Source organism: Pelodiscus sinensis, chromosome 15 (genome assembly GCF_052426305.1).
Source record: "Pelodiscus sinensis isolate ZL-2025 chromosome 15, ASM5242630v1, whole genome shotgun sequence".
In the NCBI taxonomy this organism is placed as follows: Eukaryota; Metazoa; Chordata; order Testudines; family Trionychidae; genus Pelodiscus; species Pelodiscus sinensis.
In genome coordinates, this window is record NC_143066.1 from 7,374,224 (window position 1) to 7,390,883 (window position 16,660).

Sequence of the window (16,660 nt, forward strand, 5' to 3'; positions counted from 1 at the left end):
AGGATTCTTTCGAAAGAACCTTTTTTCGGAAGAGATCTTCCAAAAAAACTTCTTCTGAAAGACAGCGTCCACACTGCCAAAGCACATCGAAAAAGCAATCTGCTTTTTCAAAAGATAGCGTCCATACTGAATGGACGCTATCTCGCATTTAAGCTGTGATTACTATGGATGGAGTAGCCACCAGGGCACCTGTGCTTTTTCCTCTTTCCTCATCTTTCGAAAGAACTCCCTCTTCCCCATCCACACATGCCTTTTTCCGAAAGACCTCTTTCAGAAAAAGGCTTCTTCCTCGTAGAAAGAGGATTAGCAATACCAGAAAAACTCCTATATTATTTTGATTTACTTTTGGAAGAATGCGATTGCAGAGTGGACATAACTCAGGTTTTGTTGGGAATATAGCCGTTTTTCTGACAAATCTCTGTAGTGTAGACATACCCTTAGGGTACGTCTACACTACAAGATGTTTCCGGGATACCAGAGGTATCCCGGAAAAACTCCGCCCCATCCAAGGAACGTGTTTGCTCTTCCACTTTTTTTTGCGGAAGAGCAAATGTTCTCTTTTGGGGAGCCCTGTATTCCTCATTCTATGAGGGATAAGAACTCTGCCGAAAGAGGAGGCTTTTCCGCCATTTGGTCCCGTCTATAGTGTAGACCTAGCTTTGGGGTCACACTTTCAAGCTTTTCTTTTTTGAGAGAGAGAGAGAGAGAGAGAGAGAAAGAAAGAAAATACTACAAGTGCGAGTGTAACACTAGAATGCATTTTGTTCCTCACCATCATTTAAGCAACAGTCACTTGAAATATCACACAATGCCATACAAATGTAAGAACGGAACTATTGGCATTAGAGAGGTATCCTTTATTTCTGTGAAACGTAAGTGATTTCCATACTTGACTTGCAGGACATGGGACACAGCTGTGAGAAACCAGAATCCTCAAAAGCAGGGTGGCTAGCATCTTATGGAGGATTAGTATAACAAACCAGGAGAGGGGGAAGGAAACCCATGGCCCTGAATGCCCTCCTCATCTATAATTTTTTTTGGTGCCTTTGGTGTATGAGAAACATAGTAACCAATTAACACAAGCACATGTACCTCCTGAGCCACAGAAGCCCTATAATTCAAACCCTCAGGCCTGGGGGATGTGGGGATGAAATGACTGCTGCATGGTATCCTTGGCCATGGGGGGAAAAGGGGGTGGATAGATGCCTTCTTCCAGACCAGGCACAGGCAAGGTGTGGAACCAGGCAGCAGGCGATACTATCATGCAGCATGGGAGTGGAATGAATGATTCTCAGGATTCATGGCTTGGGATTAGTGGCTAATACCATATATTCCAGCAGAGGGCAGGAAAGACCTAGGATCCTGGTGCTCCTGTAATAGGACGTAGTAAGAGTTTTGCATGTGTGCTTCCTAAGAGCCAAGCCCCAGCTTCTCAACACTCTCTACCCAGTTAGAAATAATTCTTGACAGGGTCTGAGTAGGCAGGATATTCTTAGACCACAAGATTCCACCTACCATTTCTGCAGCTAGAAGCAGAAAGCGATCCAGAGAAGGCAGGCAGCTGCAGCTCTGAGACAAATCCACAGCGAAGGAGAGAGCAACAGAGTGGGGAAAAAAGAAAAAAGAAAACGTAAGTCTCTCAGTCTTGTAACCTGCTATTCCTTAATGATTACCATTTCAGGGAATGGATGGTCTAACTTTCTGTAGCTCAAAGTTTACTTTGGTCCTTAGATTCCCTCTTGGTACTGCTTTCTCTCCATTTAGCATTCTCTTACACTGCGCCTGCTGACGCAGATTGTAGACACATTCAATCTCTGCTTAGTAGGACCTTGTTTTCCTTCAGACAAATGGAGCTACAGCTGAATCAAGGAATAGTCTAGGAGGTTTCAAAGCAGAGGGGAAATAACTTCTCTGATCTCTATATTCTAGGACTGAGCACAGTTTTCTCTGCTCTTGGATATCTCAAATTCCAGGGTGCCATGGGGCCGAGGATCAGGGGAGGAAAGTTTCAGTGAAATAAGCAGAGCCTTGCAAATCCGCAAATATCCACTTTATACCCACAACTACCCTCATCCGCAGCTCATTTTTGTGGATGCAGATACAAATTTTGTAACCTGGGCAGAGTGCTTGAAATAAGCATTTTTAACCATTTCATTGATCTGGGTTGGAAGAATGCTTGGAGTATTAATGTACCCAACAATTTCACAGGGGGAGCAGCGACTTGTGATTAACTCTGGCTAGTTTGAGGAGCTATGTTTGCCTGTTTGGGGCACAGAATATGGGTTGAGAAGATCTGAAAAGTTCCAGGGCAAATAGAGTTAATGGAAATCCCTCCGCTATTGTAATTCCCTTTGGCTTGACTCCTAGGAAATCTCTGGCCTGTCCTATAGTTGATTGACTAGCTCCACATGGTGACCCAGGACTGGAATAGCTCTGGTATCCGATTGGAGGTGGCATTGGGCATGTTTTTTCATGGCTCTCTCTGTTCTTGCTCCCTGACATTTGAGCACAGCTTTCCCTTAGTTTTCCTCCTTTATTTCTCATCATCCTAGCCATAGCTCCCACGGTGCCTTTTCTTATCCTGGGCCCGAAAAGCAACAGGTCTGGGGCAGGAATTGATCAAGCACCTGTCAGGTGGCATGGGGGACAGTCAGAGTGATCCAGCTGGCAATTTCCCCTATCCCCCCCCCCCCCACACACACACCCACGGTTCAGACACAGAATCCATGCCATGCGACTTTGGATGAGGAATTTGTACCATTCCATAGGCACTGGGTTCTGACTTCTTATATTCTACAAGGTTTAAGTCCCTGCAGTTGGCACAGAAAACTTTATAAAACACTAGCATCATGTAAATATAAAACACACACACAGAGGAAGAATTCTGTTGTGTAGTACACAGGTAGACAGAATGTATAGAGGGGAGGGGCAGAAGCAGCCGCTTCACCTCCTTTTGGAGGTTAGTCATGGGCTAACTGCAGCTAGTGGGGAACAGTGGGGAACAGAAACAAACTGGATCCAAATCACTAATGGGAAGGGGAGCTGGCTGAAGTCAGGGGGAGGGGGCAGAGAGGATAGGCCACAGGGTACTGAAAATGAATCCAAGTAGCTTAAGTTTGATATGATAGAGCAGTGGTTTTGAAACTTTTTTTTACAAAATATTGTCTTTATTTATGGCGGGGTTGGAGAACCTTTTTTGGGTCAGGCAGAGGGGAGGTAGACAGCTATTGTAGAGAGGAGAGCTGGAAACCACCCCGTTCTAACATGCGATTTACTGATGGGGCTGAGTCAGAGCCTCCCAAATTCAGCATCCAGATCTACATTTCACAGCTCCGCCTACTCCAAACTTCCACGCCTCGTGGGATCGGACACGGGTTTGCAGTAGGGCTGTAAGAGTGTAGCCATGTTTGTAAACAGGTAACCGATAAGCATGACTTTATCGGTTACCCAAACAACTACATGCGGCTCCTGGGGAGCTACCTGCCACCCTGCACTGCTGTCTCTGTCCCAGAGGCAGCAGTGTGGGGCAGCAGCCGGATCAACAGGGTGGTAGGCGGGAGCTGGTGTGCACTGGGAACTGGCTTAAAAGCCAGCTCCTGGCATGCATTGGCTCCTGGGGAGCCGGCAGCCTCTGGCATGTAGCGGCTGAAATGTTCAGCAGTTACGCAATTAATCAAATACTCACATTTTAACATCCCTCGCTTGCAGACATGAATTCAGCCTCCGACGCTGGGGAAGTGGGGAGAGATTACCCCTAGTGGTTTCAGTCCAGGGAACAGAGGAGAAAAGATGTGAAGTGACTTGCCCCAGTTCACACACAGCAGAGCAGGCACCTGATCCCAGATTACCAGGCTCTTAGTCTCCCTGCTGGTCCTTAGCGGGGAGGAGGTGGGGCAGCCTGGTCGGTCACAAGCAGTGACTCCTGAGGAGCCAGTGCCCCTGCTGACCCCGCAGTTATTCGCCTTTATTCCCCCTCGTTTCCAGCCTGCCCAACTGCCAGAGATGGCCCACAGAAACAAGGGCGCGACTCCCAAGCCCAGCCACTCCAAGAAGCCAGTGGAGGTGCCAGCAATCCCAGGCCCCAACATTGACTCCCTGGGCTTCCAGGCGGTGGATAGCAACGTCCCTGGTCTGTCACAGGTCATCCTGAAGAAGCTCAACATGAAGAGCTATGACGAATACAAGTGAGTAATGCCAGCGCGCCCTCTAGCACACTGTCTCCACCGGTCACGGGGAGCATTAGACCTCTGATGGCCTGAGGGAAAGGGCAAAGCCCTATGCCATGCCCTCATTGGCTAGAGGGGAGCTTGTTGGACTGACAGGGCCACTTCCAGTAAAACGAACGTTAAACTCCTTCCCTCAAAGGATTAGAACATCGTGCCCTGTTGGTTCACACCCTAGTAGGGATAAAGTTCTCTCTTCTGAGGGGTCCTCAGATGAGGCCCAGCCCTGCTAGCTCATATCAACATGTGGACCATTCTCCATTCAGAACAGTCCCATGTCATACTAAGCATGGGCAGAGGCATCTCCAGTCAGGACAGTCTGTGCTAGTTGCCTTCAGGGTATTGAGAACATTCTGGCTGGGCCCTCAAGCGGTAGTAAAGGGTTCCTACAGCGGCACTGACGAAGTAGCACACCCTTCCGCAAGCTGAGGCGAATAGCTGCCATTACATAACATCTGTGGGCCCGTTCTTGTCACCATAGGCTCCGACTCTAATGGTTCTAAGAAGGCTGGAGCACCCACAGAAAAATCACAAAAAAATCCTGAACATGGCAGGAAAAAAAATGGGTTGAGCAAAGAAAAAAAAAAAAAGGTCGCTGCGACTTTAAATATCTCCTCGCTCCCCCCGCTCTCGCAAGATGCGACAGGGGAAAAATGACCCCGCCGGCCTTCTGTCCAAGAGAAACAGAAAATACTGGACATTTTACAGAAATAATGGACTGTCCGGTAAAAATACGGACACCTGGCAACCCTACTGGTGGGCCCTGTCGATCAGCTCCTCCTTCTGCCCCTCAGTGTCAGCTACTCAGCAGCAGACAGGAGGCACTCCAGGAGAAGCGAGGAGCAGGGCCAGGAAGAGGTGGAGTGAGGGTGGAGTGCACTCATGGGAAGAGCCAAATGGGGCAGGGCCTTGGGGAAGGGATGGGGGCAGGGCAGGTGTTGAACGCCCCCCGGCAGATCAGACAGTCGGCAGCCCTGCTTCTCGCTGTGAAGGACCACGCTGGGATAAGGTGGTGGCCCACTCGTCTCCCATCGGCTTTGCCCCTGTGGCTGGTTTCCTGCAGGTCTGCCATGGATGGGAAGAAGCTGGGGATGGATTTCGGGATCCGGACTTATTTTGACATGTTTCAAAAAATGGAGGACACTTTCAAATTCTGTGCCGAGTGCAAGAAACTCCCCGATGCCCTCCCTGACCCCAGGAGCCTCCGGCGCTGCAAAAGGTACCCCACGCAGGCACCCGGCGTGTGGCTGGAGGGGGGAGGGTGGCAACAAAGGAATGAGCTGCAGCCCCAGGCAAGATCCTTTCCTTGTTCCCAGGGGAAACATTCCCAGAATGGCTGTGGGCGCAGGAGCACAATCCCTCTGACACACAGAGGCTTAGTTTGGTTCCAAGTGCGGCCCCATAGTGGCGGCTTCTCCTCTGAGTAGTGCCTGGCAGCTGGCTTCCTGTAATCCCTCAGCACCCGATCCAAGGACATGGGGAGTCTTTCCATTAACTTCAGCGAGAACAGGCCCCCAGTGTCGAAGCCTCTGCGCTCTCTGGCTGCTAGGGGTGGAGGGTGACATCGTGCCAGGGGTATGACTGAAGACAGGGGCTGTAGCTGCCCCTGGGCGGGTAGGTTGTATTTCTTCCGGCAACACTGCCTGGCTTCCTTCTGCATGTGGGCGACACCGGCTAAGTTACTAGCTCTCTTTCTGACCAGCCTCTTTGAACAACATTGCCACAGCACCAAGGCCACACTCCTTCCTGGTATAACCCTGATGGACCAGTGAAGTTACCCCGAGAACCAGTTCATATGTTTGCGCCTCGCCCTTCGCATAGGTGCAGGATGCAGTGCAGCCCCAAGGGGGCCATCAACCGATGCACTGAGTGTCGGTCTCCTTGGGGCAGCTCTCTTGGGCTCCCTCCCCAGGGTCCTCTCCCGTTAGGACGTATCTCGGGGCGACTCAACACGCGGCCCGTGGGCTACATGCAGCCTGCAGCCCGTTTGTTTGCAGCCTACGGTGCGGTTTGGGTTTACACGGGGCTCAACACGCAGCCCGCAGGAGGGATCCTTTGAACATGGCCTCCACTGGGAATATCCCCCACAATGGCGAGGCGTCTCCCCAGCGGGGTGAGCATTGAAAGAGGCAAGCGGATGGGCTGGCTGGAACAGACGGGTACAGGGTGTTAGAATTTCTAGCCCCCAGGGAGAAGGTGCTGGGAGTGCCAGGGCATTGTGGGAAAGCTATTTGCATATATTTCCATGTATATGCAACCACATTTAAGTTGCGGCCCTCGGCACGTGCTGAGTATCATTGTGGCCACCCGGGCTTCCAAAGTTGGGGAGCCCTGCTGTACCTTAATTCGGCTGGGCGGAGTCCCCTGTCCTTCCTCCTCTCTCCTGCACCCTCTAGGTGCCAGAACGTGTATTACTGCAGCTCAGAGTGCCAGCGGGCCAACTGGCCTGTGCACAAGAAGCTGTGCAAGAAGCTGAAGTTGGTTGCTCTGGACCGGCTGGTGGAATGGCTTGTCTTCACGGGTAAGGGTGCTGCCTGCGTCCCACAGAGGGGGCCAAGGGCTCCTCTTTGGCTGGGCCTTCTGCCACCAGACGCCTCGTGACTTCCTTTGTGCAGATTTACCCGCTTGCTGCCCCATGTGGGAGGCCAGGCTCCAAGCAGATTGCACCAAGAAGGGAGATGGGCCAGGGCTCTCCTGGTGGATGCTATCCAGACCCACTCACCTTCCCTCCCCATCTCCCAGACCTTTGTGGCCTTCCCTGGGTGTCATGAGATCAGTGACAAGCACAGAGGGCTGTCTTTGGAGCCTGACAGAGCACGGTCAAGCTGTGACACCAAGCAAAGTAGGCTCTGGGGCTCAGCTGTCCAGGGCGTTTCTGGAGTCCTGCCTCCCTGCAGCTGCTCGTCTAGCTTGGCTTGCAGACTCCTGGGGTTCCAGCATCCTCCATGGAGTTGATGGCTCAGACCTCCATTGTACAATCTGCTGTTCCCCCTTCAGCATTCCCCATGCAATGTGTCCTTGTTTGCTGCCCTTGGCTCAGCACCTCCCGTTGGAGGGCTGCCATTCAGCTTAAGTGCTGTTTTTTTAAAGCACTGTCCCCTCCCAAGGGAAAGATCAGCACAGACCAGGGCTGAGAGTTTTGGGGGTTCTCCTTCTAGGCGACATCCCGTTCCCTACGGTGACCTGGACAAAGCGCATACAGGAGGTGAAAAGCTGGGAGGACTGGTTCTCCATGCAGGAGCAGCTGGAAGAAAAGCTGAGCTCTATACTGACCGGGCGTTATATGAACATCCTCTGGGCCAACGTGCAGAAGCCAAAGCCAGAGGAGGGAGAGCTGCTGGAGTCCGTCAAACGGCTGGTCACAGACTTCCAGTCCCGGCCGATGACCATTGCCTTGGCACTGCATGCGTTCAGCCTCGACCTCTATGCCAAGCCTGTCACGGTGCACGTCGTGGGGGCTTCCCACATGGAGACCCTCAACGCCCGGGTGACGGATTACGATGAGCTGACGCGGGTGTTTCCTGGGCACCAGGGCATCGAGGTGGTCATGGTGGGAGTGGATGTGGTAGACGGACCCATCATGAGGCCCCCGCTGCGAGCGTTCGGGCCCAGGGGAAGAGTCTATCTCAGCTGCTACAAGGCCTCTTATCCCGACTTCTGGGAGTCCCAGGTGGAGACTCAGCAAGCTGCCCGCCCAGACCTCGTGGTGGGCTTCCATCCAGGTGAGTGCACAGACAGAGGCTACCCACTGCCCTCCCCACGGATACTCCTCAGGCCCCGCCTTCAAAGTCCAACTAGTGGTGCCCTTCAGATTTCCTGCCCCGCCCTCACAGGGCCTCACCGCCAATCTCCTCTCCCACGGCTTGTCTCTGCTCCCTCTTATCACCCCACCCCGCTGCTGGGTGTCCTGCTGCGGGACCTTCTCCCCTTCTGGAGGCCAGGGGTGACAGGGACTTGGGGGGCTATAAAGCAAGAAGGGAGAGGCTCTTCCCAGTGGTGAGAACCGGGGCAGTTAAAGGCCAGAAGGAGAGAACGTTTCCGCTGTGCCTTGCTGCCGTGCCAGAATTCCCACGCCCGCAAAGGCTGGTGGAATGGAAGGCAGAGTCCAGCTTTGCACTGGCCGGCTTGCACCCTGCAACCCCAGCGTGGCAGGGCCGTCAGAGACTCCTGGCTTTCCCTTGGCTGCATCACGTGATGGCCCTGCACTGCCTCATTGTCCATGACATACCGAGGCTCATGCGGCTACATGGTGACTGAGCAGAAGGACGGCGCCAGGAGAGGACGGCCCTGCTTAACTCCTAGCGCTTGGCTTGCTTTGCCTTGTCACTGCTCCAACGCCTCGTACCGCGGCTTTAATGCGCCATAATCGCTGGATCCTTCCTGTGGTTAGCCATGAGCAGAAGATTTAATCACAGCATCTTCATAACGACGTCCACATCCAGAGGGCCTGTGCTTTGAGATCATCCACTCGATTTACACATATAGGAATTTTGCAGATGTGTAAACTGAGGCGCAGGGTCATAACTGAGCTTCCCAAAGCCACAGGCAAGTCCGTGACAGACCTGGGAATGGAACCCTGGTGTCCTGCCTCCCACTGCCTTGTCCTAACCACTGGACATTGCTGTCCCTTACCACAGTGTATGACTCTTGAGAGCCAGTGCTCAGTTATCAACAAGTCCTTTGTGACTTGCACATGCCGTCTGCCCGACCGTGACATGAAGCAGGAGCTCAGCGACATTGCCGACTGGCTATGGGAGGAAGCCTAGACCCTGGGAAAGGAGGAGGCAAACCCAGGCACTTGGGTAGCACCTAGTTAGATCCCTTTTTAATTTGATTGCCAGATGCCACCTAGCCAGGGTGCCGCAGCCTGGCAGCACAGCTCAGCAAGGCTGTAACCATTTGTCAGGATGTCTTCTACTCCCTAGCCCGTAGAGTCAAGACTGGTGCATGTTTTCTCCCTACGCCCATGCCAGCCCCACTCTGTGCTTTCCAGATCCCCTTGCAAGTCATCAATAACCCAGTCTGTTGGCAAGCGGAGACAGACCTGAATCAGATTGCCCGGCTGGGACTCCTCTCCTGCCTTGCATGCTGGGGGAGTCTGCACCCCACTTTGAACCCTGTGGATCATCTGAGTCTCTGAACTGGGAGCCTAGAGCCTGGCAGAGTTTGCAAGTGGTTAGGAAGTTTGTAGGTGTAGTTACCTATCCCTAGCATTGGTACCTGCCACAGTGAGCTTAAGGTGAGGGCCTGCAGCTGTGACACAGAAGAGACACCCAGAGAGGGGGAAGGGGGCTCGGATTGCACCAGACAGGAGGCACTTGAAGGGCTGTTAAAAAGGTGCCAGCGGCACTGGGGTAGAAAGGAGACCCGCTGAGCAAGTTGCATTAGAGGAAGCTGGGCACGCAGGGCCGTGCACAAGGAGCCCAGCCAGGCATGGGACCGGGGAGGCTGATCAGAACCATCCGTCCCTCTCCTGCCACGTGAATTTTGTGATGTGCACCAATGCGAAGGGGACGTGTCACATGCCACCTCCACGCTGGTGCACGTAAGTCACTTCATTCCGTGTGTGTGGAGAGTGAGAGGGCGCACTGATCACAGGGGTTTGTAACGCCGCAGCACTTGCGTTTGGTAGAAAGAAAAATGCCTCGAATACGGAGGCATGGAGCTGGCACAACCGCCTGCAGAAGTGAATGGTGCTAGGCCAAGCCCTCTGCAAAGGGATTCAGGGCTAAATCCGGTGTAAATCAGCACAGCTCTGTCAACTCCACTGGCGTCACGCCGGCTGTGGATCTGAAGCCATCAGCACCCCTCTGACCTGCTCCTTCCCCGCTCAGCAGACAAGGAAGTTTGGGGCTGTGGTAGAAGAGGGAGGCGTTTCACGTGGCAATTAGTTCTGCCGCTGGAGGTGCGGGGGTGGGGTGAAGAGAAAGCTGTTTGCGGCAAAGTGCTTTTCAGGTCATCACTAAGCGAGTCTGCGCTACTGGGAATGGAATGTGGCTGAGTAGAAAATACCTGTCCAGTGCCGGACCGAGCCATACTTGCGTCCCAGGCAGCGGGTACGCAGTGCCCCTTACCACTTCAATCAGGTGCCCCCCATAGGTTGGCGCCCTGGGCAGCTGCCTGGCTAGCCCCCCGCTTAATCCAGCCCTGTACCTGTCCCGAGGGGGCTGCACAGAGTAAGTAACACGACTGGGAAGTGACTGTCTAGGAAGGAGTCCTGCAGAAAGGGATCTAGGGGTCACAGTGGACCACAAGCTAAATACGAGTCAACGCTGACACTGTTGCAAAAAAGCCAACACGATTCTGGGCCGCATTCACAGGAGTGGTGTGAGCAAGCCAGGAGGCGTCATTCTTCCGCTCCGCTCTGCGCTGATTAGGCCTCCAGTGGAGTAGTGGTGCTGAGAAACCAGATTGGACTGGTCCAGAGAAGAGCAACAAAAACGATTAAAGGTCCAGAGAACATGAGCTCTGAGGGAAGGCTGAAAGAACTGGGCTTGTTTAGTTTAGAAGAGAGAAGACCGAGGGGACGGTTAGACTGCAGGGTTTTTTCAGGATACGAGGTATCCCTAAAAAACTCCGCCATGTCCAGGAAACGCATTTGCTCTGCCACTTTTTTTTTTTGTGGAAGAGTAAACGCGCTCTTTCGGAAGTCCCTGTGTTCCTCAGTCTGTGTTTTTTTCCAACATTTGGCCCATTCTTGCCTCTTCCGACAAAAGAATCAGAAAGAGGTACACAAAATGTGGAGCGCATTTGCATACCCTTTTCCGACAAACTTGTAGTTTAGCCGTACACCGAGAGGGGACAGGATAGCGGTTTTCAAGTATCTAAAAGGGTGTCACAAGGAGGAGGGAGAAACATTGTTCTCCTTGGCCTCTGAGGATAGAACAAGAAGCAATGGGCTTAAACTGCAGCAAGGGAGGTTTAGGTTGGACATTAGGAAAAACTTCCTGTCAGGGTGGTGAAACACTGGAATAAGTTGCCAAGGGAGATTGTGGAATCTCCATCCCTGGGGATATTTAAGAGCAGGTTAGCCAGACACCTGTCAGGGATGATCTAGACGGTGCTCGGCCCTGCCGTGTGGGCGGGGACTGGACTTGGCCTCTCGCGGTCCCTTCCAGCCCTAGGATTCATCTTTAAGAAAGAGGACGGGGGTCGGGTCTAGGCACATGGAGGTTTTAGCTCATTGTGGGGGTGTTGTCAGGGCAGAGCCGGGTCGGAGTCTTAGTCCAAAAGGCCAGGGCCGTGGCAAGGGGACACTCTGTGTTATGATCTAATCAGGGGTGCAAAGAGCAAGGTAACTGCAGAAACATAAACGCTCTTCACAGTAAGGGGAGTGAAGCCGCCGGCAAGGCGTTGCAGTTGGGTGTGAGCGGTTCCCAGGCAGGGAGGGGGTCCCCAGAGCTCTCAAGACTCCCTCCACTTGGTTCGTCTGCCAAGCCTGATGTGCCAGGGCGCACCACTCACCGCTGGGCTGGCGCCTCCTTCTGGTCGCTTTGGGGATGCGCCCCTGTCCACCGTTTGCACCTCATCACTGCTAATCCCCTGCAGCCTCCCTCACCCCTCAGGAGCCACCCCGTCCTCTTCCTGCCTTAGCCGTCTCTATCCACGCACCTCCCTCGTGGTGGGAGAGGGCTAAGCTCTGCCTAGGATTAGGATAAGTCTTCACACTCGCAGCCTCAGTGCCACTCACACAGCAGCTGGAAGGGGAGCCTGGGCCTGCCCTGTTCTTCAGGTACCAACCCAGGGCCCTCAGCTCAGCAGTCTGGGCCTTGTCTCCCTGGCCTCACTGCTGTGTCCCTCGGTTGCCTCCTGTTGTTTACCCTTTTCTGCCTGGGCCTACCCATTCCCACAGCCTCTGCCCAGTGAATGACTGCAGCCTCCAGTCCCCACTCACACCTCTCTTTCTCCTGGGCTTTATAGGCCATGCCTATCCCTGCTCAGCTGAGCCTCCTTAATTAGCTGCCTACCTGGTTAATGGGCCATCTGACCAGCATTAAATCCTGCAGCTGGGGTTACCAGATGGCTTCAAAAAAATACTGGACACGTTTGATCTCAGATCCGGAGGGACCCAGCCAGGGGCGATCCAGGGGGAACCGGCCAGTGGGAAGCAGGGCTAGCTGGGAGGAGGTTGGGGGGAGTGGGGCTGGATGGGGGGGAACTAGCTGGCAGGGAGCAGGGCTGGCCGGGAGGAGGTTGGGGGAGCAGGCGGGGGGAGGGTGGGCACTGGGACCGGCCAGTGGAGAGTGGGGCTAGCTGGGAGGAGGTTGGGGGAAGTGGGGCTGGATGGGGGGGAACTAGCCGGCAGGGAGCGGGGCTGGCCGGGAGGAGGTTGGGGGAGCAGGCGGGGGGGGGGGGAGTGGGGCTGACCCAGGCACATGCAGATCCCAGGGTGCTGCCCGTCCCATGCATGGTCACGACGGGGTGCACAGGCAAGTCTGGCCCCGGGAAATCCATCCTGCCCCGCCCCCCTCCTCTCTACTGTGTAGCTGCGTACTGCCTGGCTGGCAGACATGCTCACGCAGTGCAAGCGCATCTACTAGCCAGGCAGTACACAACTACATATTGATACTCATGATAATAATCAAACTTACTTAATTAGAAAATACCCGACATTTCTATGTCCGGTATTTTCTCAATTTGTTTCCCGGACAGAAAACTCAAATACTCAACTGTCTGGTTCAAAACTGGACAACCCTACCTGCAGGGTGAGTGTGGGGTAATGCCCCATCACACCGAACCCAGACAGCTCTCTGACAAGCCCCCCAAAGGCCCATGTTGCTCAGTTGGGTCTATCACCAACCAAAACAAGTTCAGTGAAGTCCCCTCTCTGACTTTGCCATCGACAACCATACCCAGCAGCCCCAAGCCTCTGCTCTGGACCTCAGCCCCTAACCCGCCTCTGTAGCCATTTAGTTATGCAGCCTCTATCGCCATGGTACCTGGATGGCTGTGAAGCAGGGAAGGGCTATTACCTCCATGTTGCAGAGGGGAAACTGAGTCACAGCTGGCATCGTACGGCCGGTTAGGGGTGTGGTTTTATTTATGATCGTTTCATGGTGGCAAAAGCCCCAGTGCAAACGCCGTTGTCGCTTATCTCGGTCAAGGCTGTTCCCCACTCTGGCACGTGGCGTGCAAACCAGGATCAGCTATGCTGGCAAAAGCTGCATCTTCATGAGCTGGACAGGAAAAGCCTTCCTAGGACAGACAGTGTGTGCGCCAGGGTCACACAGGGAAGAGCTGGGAACTGAGTCCAGATCTCCGAAGTCTCAGAGTAGTTCTCACCACAGAACCATCCTGAACTCAAACATCGGCTGCGGGAAGAACAAGACACAACCTCGGAGCTCGTCTGTTGCTGCAAAGACCACGATCACTAACGGCCCACAATGATCAGCTGCTTGCCTGCCTCCTGGGCAGGGTTAACACTGGCAGCGCACACTGGGGTCCTGCAAGGGTTAGCATTGCAACCCTTCTTACAAGCCCTTGGTCAGAAGCTGGAGAGTCCTGGGGATTGACTGACTCCCCGTGTCCTCCAGGACCAACATCTGGGCTGCAGCAGCACTAGGGGAAGAAGACCGTCCGCATGGCGGCAAACCAGGACAAGTAATTGCAAACTGAGGGCTGACCGGGGTGCAGGGGAGGCAGCTGCATGAACAGCATCCTCCTGGCGGGATACGTGGAAGTCATGGGAACTGCTTGTTTGCAAGGCCGGGGGATGGGGCAGGCTGGCTACGCAGGGCACGGGCAGCGCTGTGCCCCGAGCCTGAGCCCACGCTGCTTCAGGGCCCTGGCCTGCTCCTGGGGAACCAGCCGCCGGAGGGCTAGTGGCTTCACTGGGCAGGGGTCAGGCCCTGAAACTCTCTGGCGCCCTCCCCTCTGCAGGATTACACGCCTGCCTGGAGCTGATGGAAGCCTGGCTCCCCACGCTGCTGCTGCTGCGGGACTACACCATCCCCACCCTCTTCACCGTGTACACGTAAGAACCACCCTCCCCCTGCCTGTGAGCACTCGGGGTGGGGGTCGGGGGCTCTGCTGGTCTGTGCCCCAGCGTCCTCTGGTCATTGGCACCGATGTGGGAGGGCTCACAGTGCAGTCGTCCTGGCTGGTACTGGCAGGGCACTACCACGGGGGGGGGGGGAAGGCTCACAACATGGGCGTCCCGGCTGGTACTAGCAGGGCACTGCCACGGGGGGGGGGGGAAGGCTCACAACATGGGCGTCCTGGCTGGTACTGGCAGGGCACTGCCATGGGGGGGGGAAGGCTCACAACATGGGCGTCCCGGCTGGTACTAGCAGGGCACTGCCACGGGGGGGGGGGGAAGGCTCACAACATGGGCGTCCCGGCTGGTACTAGCAGGGCACTGCCACGGGGGGGGGGGGAAGGCTCACAACATGGGCGTCCTGGCTGGTACTGGCAGGGCACTGCCACGGGGGGGGGGGGGGGAAGGCTCACAACATGGGCGTCCCAGCTGGTACTGGCAGGGCACTGCCACGGGGGGGGTAAGGCTCACAACATGGGCGTCCCGGCTGGTACTGGCAGGGCACTGCCACGGGGGGGGGGGGGGGGAAGGCTCACAACATGGGCGTCCCAGCTGGTACTGGCAGGGCACTGCCACGGGGGGGTAAGGCTCACAACATGGGCGTCCTGGCTGGTACTGGCAGGGCACTGCCACGGGGGGGGGGGGGGGAAGGCTCACAACATGGGCGTCCCAGCTGGTACTGGCAGGGCACTGCCACGGGGGGGGAAGGCTCACAACATGGGCGTCCTGGCTGGTACTGGCAGGGCACTGCCACGGGGGGGGGGGGGAAGGCTCACAACATGGGCGTCCCAGCTGGTACTGGCAGGGCACTGCCACGGGGGGGGGGGGGGAAGGCTCACAACATGGGCGTCCCGGCTGGTACTGGCAGGGCACTGCCACGGGGGGGTAAGGCTCACAACATGGGCGTCCCGGCTGGTACTAGCAGGGCACTGCCACGGGGGGGGAAAGGCTCACAACATGGGCGTCCCGGCTGGTACTAGCAGGGCACTGCCACGGGGGGGGGGAAGGCTCACAACATGGGCGTCCCGGCTGGTACTGGCAGGGCACTGCCACGGGGGGCGGGGGAGTGCTCACAACATGGGCGTCCCGGCTGGTACTAGCAGGGCACTGCCACGGGGCGGGGGAGTGCTCACAACATGGGCGTCCCAGCTGGTACGGGCAGGGCACTGCCGTGCGGGTCTCACACAGGCATCCCGGCTGGCACTGATGGGGCACTTCCAATGCTCCCGGCACTGCTGTGGGGAAGTTCACATGGGAAGTCTGGCTCACGGCCGCAGTTGCTTTCCTCCAGCAGGGGTGGTCGCAGGGTGCCTGGGGGGATGCGGCAGCCTGACAACCGCCCTCCCTCTCCCCTCAACAGCGAGCAGGAGCTGAAGCACTCCCTGAAAATCCTGACGGAGCTGGAGACCCAGATCACAGGCTACGGAGCGAATCCCTTCGCCTCCCGCAAGCCGGAGCAGGTCTATTCCAACCCCAACAAGGCGCCCGTCCATGGCAGCTCCTACTACATCCTGTGCCACGGGCTGGCTGCCACCCCGGGCGAGCCAGACGTGGGGGGGCTGCAAGGGGCCGAGGACAGAGGGGAGTAGAGTCACCTTTGCTACAGCACTGTCAGCTCAACGCCGACCTGCTGCCACCACCTCCCCAGCCTCAGCAGGGCTCCGCTGGGCCCCCCAAGCTGCTCCGCCCCGGCTCCTGGCCTTGCCTCAGCTCAGGGCTGATGCTCCCCGTACCCGTCGGGAGCCTGCACTGGGCAGGGCCCCTCTCTGTGCTAAGTGGCTCTTCCTCAGGCCCAGGCAAGGGAGCTGCTTGCTCGGCCTGTGCAGTGCAGGGCAGCTGGGCGGCCCTGTCCGGCGGGGGGGGGGGCCTTAGCAGATACGCCCGCTAGCGCCTCCTGCTGGCCAGGGCTGGTACTGGGCGGCATCAGGCCCAGAACAGGAGTGTCCCTAAGGCCTCGCTCTCCCCAGCACTGGCCAGAGCACATCTCACGGGCTGGGGCCATACAGGAGCGTTACACGGCAGCTCGACTCATGGCCAGTGCTGGGCGGGGCCACGGGCCTGGCACCAGCTCCCCAGCTGCCACCTTAGCCCGGCTCAGCCGGGGGCTCTGGAGAAAGGCTCTCAGCCTGCCCCGGCACCCAGGGTGCAAACAGGCGCTTGCTCCTCCTCACCCTGGGCTGGGCCCCTTCTGAGAGCTGCCACCCCTGGGACCAGCCCCCCCGGGGTTATTCTACCCCTTCCCTGCCAGGGGCGACAGCAGCTCCACTGGGAGCCTGAGGAAGCTTCGTTTCTGTCCACTGAAGAGCCACTTGCCCTTCTTCCGTGGTGGACAGATTCTTGGGGGTCGCCTGCCCAGGCCTGCGATGGTCATGCTCCTGAGCCATGGTGCATGATGGGGGAA

The 16,660-nt window shown here is 56.2% G+C and overlaps 1 protein-coding gene across 1 annotated transcript; it reads left to right on the plus strand.

Annotated features, from left to right (window-relative positions):
• Window positions 1-1,405: 1,405 nt before the first annotated feature.
• On the plus strand, window positions 1,406-16,623 carry MSS51 (MSS51 mitochondrial translational activator). Its single transcript, XM_075899216.2, has 7 exons — window positions 1,406-1,630; window positions 3,985-4,184; window positions 5,287-5,442; window positions 6,620-6,744; window positions 7,382-7,945; window positions 14,103-14,196; window positions 15,620-16,623. Exons 2-7 carry the CDS (start codon window positions 4,003-4,005, stop codon window positions 15,846-15,848), a joined length of 1,350 nt encoding a protein of 449 aa, XP_075755331.2. The 5' UTR covers window positions 1,406-1,630; window positions 3,985-4,002; the 3' UTR covers window positions 15,849-16,623.
• Window positions 16,624-16,660: the final 37 nt, after the last annotated feature.

Coding starts and splice junctions, on each gene's coding strand:
- MSS51 (XM_075899216.2), top strand. CDS start 4,003: ATGGCCCACAGAAACAAGGGCGCGACTCCCAAGCCCAGCCACTCCAAG. Junction 5,443..6,619: donor AGCCTCCGGCGCTGCAAAAG/GTACCCCACGCA, acceptor TGCACCCTCTAG/GTGCCAGAACGTGTATTACT. Junction 6,745..7,381: donor GGAATGGCTTGTCTTCACGG/GTAAGGGTGCTG, acceptor TTCTCCTTCTAG/GCGACATCCCGTTCCCTACG.